General features: G+C 44.3%; 1 protein-coding gene across 1 annotated transcript; it reads right to left on the bottom strand.

The window, feature by feature from the left end:
• Window positions 1–1,315: 1,315 nt before the first annotated feature.
• LOC145799262 (uncharacterized) lies at window positions 1,316–1,711 on the bottom strand. The gene has a single exon (XM_082888807.1). It carries the CDS (start codon window positions 1,709–1,711, stop codon window positions 1,316–1,318), a length of 396 nt encoding a protein of 131 aa, XP_082744933.1.
• Window positions 1,712–8,826: the final 7,115 nt, after the last annotated feature.

Raw genomic sequence — 8,826 nt, 5'->3', positions numbered from 1 at the left:
TGTACATGGTGAACCATTCAAAACAAGTATCATTCCCCACAGGTCGGGTTTAATGATAGAATTTATGCAAGTGCGTTGAATTCCAAGGTCGTGGAAGACTCCTCCCAGACATGTCTTTGAGCCGATATGCCCCTACTCTCGCGATTGAATCGATCTGATAGGGGCCGTCCCAATTAGGACCCAATTTTCCATCAGCCGGTTTCCTGGCAACTGGAAATACTTTCTTCAGGACCAACTCTCCTAGTGTGTAGCGGCGCAGCTGAACACGTTGATTATACGACTTAGCAAGCTGCTGCTGGTATCGTGCCATGGATGCGAGGGCGCGATCTCTCCATTCTTCAATCAGAGTCAAATCCAAGGCCAGCATCATGTCGTTTCGGCCCATGTCGAAAACTTTTGATTTCAAGGTTGGGAGGCCGATCTCCAGGAGGACGATGGCTTGGGTTCCGAAGCATAAAGCGAATGGTGTTTCTCTAGTAGATCGCCTCGGAGTAGTGCGATGAGCCCACAACACGCTCGGCAGTTCTTCGACCCACTTGCCTTTAGCTTTCTCCAACCTCTTCTTGATGCTGTCCAAAAAAACTTTGTTAAAGGCCTCAGCTTGGCCATTACTCTGTAGATAAGCCGGGGTGGAGTAGTAGGGCCGAATGTCGTACTTGCTACACAATTCTCGGTAGATACCGTAATCAAACTGTGCACCGTTGTCTGAAATAAGTGCCCTCGGGATGCCGAATCGCATTATGATAGTTCTCCATACAAAATGCTTCACATCTGTGTCTCGAATGTGTGTTAGTGCCTCTGCCTCTACCCATTTCGTGAAATAATCTGTCGCGACAATCAAAAACCGCTTATTGCTCGCGACGCGAGGTATTGGTTCGACGATGTCAAGTCCCCACTGGGTGAATGGCCAAGGACTGGTTATAGAGCTTAACTCTTCAGCAGGCAAATGGGTTAAAGGAGAGAATTTCTAGCATTGCTTACATTTCTTCACATAATATTCGACGTCAGCTCTCATTCTCGGCCAATAGTATCCTTGTGTCACTGCTCTATGAGCCAAAGAACGCCCCCAGAATGGGTACCACAGCTACCTTCATGTATCTCGGACAGAAGTTCCTCGACTTTGTCCGGATGGACGCATTCTAAGTATGGACCAGAAAGGGATTTTTTTGTAAAGCTTCCCTTGTGGATCCAAGTAGTATCGCAGGGCTTTGTTTCGTAGCTTGTGCGCCTCTTTCTTATCCGACGGGAGCTATTCGGAAGATAGGAATGTAGCAATGGGGTCCATCCAACTCGGACCTAACTCTATGACATTGATCTAGACTTCCTCTGAAGGGCCAATGCTCGGCTTAGGGATGAAACCCACTTCGATTGTCCATTTAATCTCTGAGCTAATGGCGGAGGCAAGGTAAGCCAGGGCGTCTGCATGTGTGTTCTGATCACGGGTTATCTGGTTTAATTCATGATGATCAAATTTTTCCAGCAAAGAATTTCCTATTTTCATGTAAGTTGCCATACGATCGTTTTTGTCCGCGTACTCCTCTTTCAGCTGATTGATCACCAGTTTCGAATCGCAAAATATAAGCAAACGCCGAGCACCCAGGAGATCTACATTCCGTAAGCCGAATAGCAGGGCTTCATATTTGGCCTCATTGTTCGATGCTTCGAAGCCGAGTTTTGCAACCTGTTCGATTATTGCTCCGTCAGGAGCCATGATAACTACTCCGGCCCCACTGCCTTGTTTGTTGGATGAGCCGTCACAATACAACTACCAAATATCCCCCACGTAAATTCTCCAATTCGGCTTAGGTTGAATTTGGTCAGACTTAAAGTCGGAAAGGCATCCAGTGAATTCAGCAATGAAGTCGGCGAGCACTTGTCCCTTGATTGAAGTCCTAGGCAGAAATTGAATGTCATACTAGCCGAGCTTGAGAGCCCACTTTGAGACGCGCCCCGATGCTTCCGCACTACGAAGTACTGACCGGAGGGGATAGTCCGTTGGTACCCCGATGGTATGTCCCTAGAAGTAACGCATCAGTTTTCGTGCGGCCATCACGAGTGCAAGGATGAGTTTCTCCAACGGAAGGTAACATGTTTTGGCATCAACCATTGCCTTGCTCACATAATAGACTGGCCGTTATTCCCCATGTTCTTCCTTTATTAGTACAGCGCTGACAATCTAGTCGGAAACTGCCAAGTATAAAATGAGCGGATCGCCAGCCGAAGGAGTTGTTAGGAGAGGAACTGATCGGAGGTATGTCTTCAAACCGTTCAAAGCGGCTTCACACTCGGAGGTCCATTCAAAAGCCTTACCTTGCCGAAGGGTATGAAAGAATTGTCGGCAGCAATCTGTGGAGCGACTAATGAACCTGTTGAGTGCGGCAGCCATCCCCATCAGTTTTTGAACTTCTTTGACCGACTGGGGGAGCCGAGTTCTAGGATTACTGTGATTTGCCTTGGGTTGGCTTCAATTCCACGGTGGTTAACAATGAAGCGTAGGAATTTGCCGGATCTGATCCCAAATACACATTTGGAGGAGTTCAGCTTCATTTTGTACTTGCGAAGAATGCCGAATGTCTCTTCTAGATCGGTTAAGTGAGTTTGCTCTTCTTTGGACATCACCACCATATCATCAATATATACTTCCATAGTACGACCGAGTTGCTCCTTGAACATGGCAGTGACTAATCTTTGGTAAATTACCCCTGCATTCTTCAGTCCCAAAGGCATAACCTTATAACAATAGGTTCCTCTCGGGGCGAGGAATGCAATTTTGTCCTGATCCTCCGGGTGCAAGGAAATTTGATGGTAGCCTCTGTAGGCATCGAACAAGCTCATACATCGATGACGTGCCATGGTGTCGACGAGTTGGTTTATTCTGGGGAGGGGAAAACAATCTTTTGGACAAGCTTTGTTCAAGTCCGCGAAATCTATGCAAATACGCTAAGTCCTATTTTTCTTCTTCACAACCACAGTATTTGACAGCCAAGTGGGATAAGTCACTTCTCGAATCGCCCTGGCCTCAAGCAACTGGTCAACTTCCTCAACAACGGCAGCAGTGTGTTCTGCGGCTGACCACCAACTTTTCTGGATAATCAACTTACATTTCGGGTCAACGTTTAAACGGTGCTGCGAAACAGACAGACTCACACCCGACATTTCATATGGTGTCCATGCAAATACATCAAGGTTGCCGAGTAAGAAAGAGATTAGCTGCTGCCTGTCGACTTCATTCAGGGAGGCGCCAACCATGAAGAATCTGTCTGGATTCCCGTCAATTTTGACTCGATCTTGGGCTTCCGTGGTCTTTTCACTTGGGAGCCGCCCAACATCATCGAGGCTCTCTCGATCCGGCTCCTCAAAAGAATTTACCTCCAGCTCTTTTGGTGTCTTTGCAGCAAGGAGATAACATGCTTGTACCGATTTCTGGGAGCCGTAGATTTGCTCAATACCGCGTTCTGTCGGGAAGCGGAGAAGTTGATGATAGGTGCTAGGGACGGCCTGCATGGTATGCAACCAAGTTCGCCCCATGATGAGATTATATGGCGAAGGCAACTTGACGACCAAGAATTCCACGTCCACTGTTTGGGAGCCCGCTCGAACTGGTAATGTGATTTTGCCGAACGAGTATTCTGGATTAGCGTTGAAGCCGAATAATGGCTAAGGAGCCGGAGACAGGTCTAATTCAGTGAACCCAAGTTTGATGAAGGTCCTGTAATACATAACCTCCGAAGTACTCCCCTAGTCTATGAGAATGCGTTCAACGGCGAATCAGTTTACGCGTAGTTCGATGACCAATGGGTGAATGTGGAGGAGTGTTACGCCGATCAAATCAGAGTCATCGAAGGTAATGTTCGAAGCTTCATGGGGCCATTTTGCTGGTGTGATTTGCTTTTGGGGGTCTGGATGCGATTGAATTGCATGCACGGTTGGGGCTGTATATCATATGGATGATGTCGAGCAGAGGTGAATACTGCCGTAGGGAAATTGTTTTTGTTGAGTTCTTTCGGACATGTTGCTGGAGCCGACCGTCTTGTACCAACTCCTCAAGGTGGTCTTTCAAAGCATAGCAACGGTCGGTATCATGACCGTGATCTTTGTGATATTCGCACCGCCTATCTTGTTTTCTCGTGTCGGGAGGTCCCACCATTTTTTATGGCCATTTAAAGAACGGAAGGTGTTGAACCTTAGCCATAACCACTCTGATCGGCTCCGATAACTCTGTGTATTTCTTGTCAGCGCGCCTCACGCGCCTGCTATCCACTTGAAGCTGCTTATTAGCTCGGTGCAGACATTGGTCGTTTGATCGGCGTGAATCCCGTCTTCTATCCCGCTTAGCCCGATTCCGTGATTCAGGGCTCCGTGGTGGTACAGCGTTTATCGGCTGTATGACTTCGGGTGAGGCTGACTTAATGGCTTTATGTCCATCTTAGACCCGGAGGGCGTCATCTTCTACTTTGCAATATTCCTCAACTTTTTTCATCAACGACCAGACCGTTTTTGGGGGCCGTCTGGTCAAAGAGCTGCAGAGAGCACTATCAGAATGCAAACTCATTTTGAAGGCAGTGATGGCCATGGAGTCGTTGCAAGCGTCATTGACAAGATTAAAGCATTTCCAATAACGCGTCGAATACGTTCGTAAGGTTTCTCCTAGCTGGATCTGCATTGCCCAAAGAGAGTCGGCTTGCTTCGACTGAACCTCGTTGGTGATGAATCTTGCTCTGAAGGATTTCTGTAATTGATGAAAACTCTTAATCGACGTCGACTCCAGCTTATAATACCACCTGACGGCCAAAGGTCCCAAACTACTCGGAAATATTCTGCACATGAGTGCCTCGTCATCTGCATGCAGTGTCATGGCTTGCTTATAATGACGGATATGATCAGTGGGGTCCGATTTCCCGTCGTACAGGGTGAACGATGGGGCTTTAAACTTCTTGGGTAGTACTGCCTTTGCGATCCGTCGCACAAAGGGATCATGCTGGTCTTCTTCGTCTGAACTATTTGAGTACTTTTCTGTTCATCCAAGTCACGTCCCTAGTCGCTATCTGAGTAGCCAACAAGACTGAAATTATTAGTTGGTTTATAGAATAAACCATCATCGACTGTACCTTTGATGTAGCGAATAATCCTCTTTGCTGCATAAAGGTGTGATTGATCCGATGTTTCCATATATCTGCTGATCAGTCTTACTCCATAGAGTATGTCTGGCCTAGTGCAAGTAAGATAGCGAAGACTTCCAACTAGGCTCTTGAAATAAGTTGGATCCACATCACCTGCCTTCGTACCTTTTCTGAGCTCCACTCCACTATCTACAGGAGTGTTCACTGGATTGCAATTCTTCATTCCATATCTCTTGAGAATTTCCTTGGCATAGCCACTTTGGGAAATAAAAATTCCATCTTTTCTTTGTGCCACTTCAATGCCAAGAAAATGAGCCATCAATCCAATATCTGTCATTTCAAATTCTTGGACCATGCTTCTTTTAAAGTCTTTGAACATGGCTGGATTGTTTCCGGTGAAGATTAGATCATCAACATAAAGACAAGCAAGCAACATGCTTCTATCAGCTTCCTTTTTCAAATATAGTGCGTGCTCATATGGACATTTTTCAAAACTAGTGTCATGAAAATACTGATAAATTCTAGTATTCTATGCACGCGGAGCTTGCTTCAATCCATAAAGTGTTTTCTTCAATTTGTACACTTTATCTTCATGCCTATTCTGAACATACCCCAAAGGTTGTTCAATATAGATTTCCTCTTCAAGGAAATCGTTAAGAAATGCAGATTTCAAATCAAGTTGATAAATCTACCACTTCTGCTGGGAAGCCAAAGAAGTCATTAGCCTGATAGTCTCCAATCGGGCAACTGGAGCAAACACCTCTCCATAGTCAATTCCAACTCTCTGCTTGTAACCTTTTGCTACTAACCTTGCCTTGTAGCTTTGCACTTCGCCTTGTGCATTCCTCTTTGTCTTGTTTACCCATTTCACTCCAATGGGTTTGTGCCCCTCCGATAGACTGGTAAGCTTCCATGTGTCATTTTTCTCAATGGCATGAATTTCTTCATCCATTGCTTTCTTCCATTTATCTTCTTGGATGGCTTCTGAGAAGGTAAGTGGATCACTATCTGCAAGTAGACAGAACAAATTCAGATCTGCTTCTTCTGTAGCTTCATGTATCTCTTGCAAGTTTCTCATTGGTCTTGGTTGTTTGAAAAAACTATCATCTGATGATGCTGAAGATGATGATGATGCAGCACTTCTGTGAGAAACTGGTGATCTAGGTATAGGTATTCTATGTGGAGGAGTTTGTGGCTCATATTGAACTTCTCTTGTAATTTCAACTGGAGCTTTTGATGTTTCATCTTCAAGAATGAGTTCTGCATCTTTGACAACTTCATCTTAATTCCAGTTCCAAGCTTTTTCTTCTTCAAATATCACATCTCTACTCGTGAGCACCTTTCTGGTAATGGGATTATACAACTTGTACCCCATTGTTCTATCTCCATATCCGACAAGGATACATTTTTCTCCCTTATCATTGAGCTTGGTTCTTCTTGCTCCTGGAATCTTGGTGTACGCAACACACCCAAATATTCTGAGATGGTTGACACTTGGCTTATGTGAACTCCAAGCTTCTTTTGGAGTCATAGAATGAAGGCTCCTGGTTGGACATCTATTTAGTAGATACACAGCATATGCTATGGCTTCAGCCCAAAATTGCTTGGGCAGTCCCTTTCCTTTCAACACGCTTCTTGCCATATCTAAGATTGTGCGATTCTTCCTTTCAACAACACCATTCAGCTGTGGTATATAGGATGGTGTTGTTTGATGCTTGATTCCATGCTCTTTGCAATAATTCTCGAAAGCATCTGATGTATATTCTCCACCTTGATCTGATCGTAATGTCTTGATATAGTAGCTGCTTTGCTTCTCTACAAAAGCTTTGAATTCTTTGAAGATACTGAACACCTCCGACTTCTTTTAAGAAAATACACCCATGTATTCCGGCTATAATCATCAATGAAGGTGAGAAAATATCTATTATGTCCATTTGACATTGGCTTCAATGGACCACACACATCAGTGTGCACTAGCTCCAGCGGCTTTGCTGCTCTCCACTTCACTTCTTTGGCAAAGCTAGTTCTGTGATGCTTGCCAATAATGCAGCTTTCATAGACCTCATTAGTATGAGCAATATAAGGGAGTCCTTTCACCATATTCTTGCTTGACAACAGCTTCAAGCTTCCAAAGTTAAGATGTCCAAACCTCAAATGCCATAGCCAGTCTTTGTCTTTGATGATGGCACTTAAACACTTCACAGCATCATGTTGGATGTTCAATGCAAACATCCGATTCTTGGACATTCTCACCCGAGCGATCAAATTACCATGATTGTCTTTGATGGTAAGACGACAATCTTTCATGCTGATGTCGTATCCTTTCTCTAGGAGTTGTCCCATACTCAAAATGTTGTTCTTCATGGTAGGAACATAATAAACATTGGAGATGTAATCATGATCTCCATTCTTGAGCTTGATCAGAATATTACCTCTTCCTTTCACTGGAGTCTTTGAAGAATCACCAAATGAGACTTATGCTTGTACAGTCTTGTCAAGCTCAATGAACAACTCTCTTTTACTACACATGTGATTACTGGCTCCCGAATCTAGATACCAAACATTGTTTTGGTTTTCAGTGTCTCCATGGTGGACAAACAGGATTGTAGGTCCAACTTTGTTTGTTTCTTCTTCGGCAAAATTTGCTTGCTCTCCAGCTTCTGTTGTTGCTTTTACTACGGCATTCATTGCTGTAATGCCCGAACTTGTGGCATTGGTAGCACTGAACATTGCTTTTGTCAAATCCTGGTCGGTTGTTGTAACCACCTCCTCTACCTCTTGCTCTTCCTCTTGGAGCAAAGTGTGGTTGACTTCTTCCTCCTCTGGCTGGACTTCTTCCGCATCTTCCTCTAAAACCAGAATTTCAGTTATTGTAACCACGGCCTCTTCCTCGGCTTCTTTGTGATGTCCCCCCTTGCTCGTTTTTGTCATCTCTGAAAGACAACTTTTATTAAAGAGCTTGCTCTAGAGAACTTGAGGGAGTCTTCTTGTTGATCCTTTGTTCATGAATCTCAAGTGTGCCCATCAGCTCATCGGTGGTCATGGCATTAAGATCCTTGAACTCTTCTATTGCTAAAACCACATGCTCGAACTTGGGACTGAGTGATCGGAGAATCTTCTCTATCACTTGAAGAGATTCCATCTTCTCTCCATATCTTCTCATCTGATTAACAATGGTCAATGTTCTATTAAAGTACTCAGAAATTGACTCATTCTCATTCATGTGCAGCATCTCGAATTCGCCATGTAACACCTGGAGTCGAACTCTGATCGTCTTCTCAATTCTACGGTGTGAGTTGCGAAGAATACTCTATGCCTCTTTAGAGGTTGTTGCTGCTGAAATCTTCTCAAAACTTGACTCATCAATGCCTTGACAAAGTAGATACAAGGCCTTTTTATCTCTCTTCCTTGAATCTTTTAATGCCATCTTCTAAACATCATTTAAATTTCTTTCATCTGCGAGAGTAGTTGGCTCGCCATATCCTCGATCCACTAACTCTCACAAATCTTGTGAGGCTAGTAGGACTTGCATTTGAATACTCCAATTTTCATAGTTCTCCTTGCTAAGTTTTGGAACCTGGGGCTGAAAGAAATTGTTTGTGTTGGCCATTGGTTGTCTTTAAAAAATTACAAATTTTCAGGCTGGAATTTACAAATTCTGACCATACAAATGTGTCCAAAATACTCCAAATAGTTGGAAAGCACT

The sequence above is a fragment of the Camellia sinensis genome, chromosome 9, assembly GCF_055761805.1.
Source record: "Camellia sinensis isolate YWXY chromosome 9, ASM5576180v1, whole genome shotgun sequence".
Classification (NCBI taxonomy): Eukaryota; Viridiplantae; Streptophyta; class Magnoliopsida; order Ericales; family Theaceae; genus Camellia; species Camellia sinensis.
Note: the sequence above shows the minus strand (reverse complement) of the source record. Positions and strands in the feature narration are given on the sequence as shown.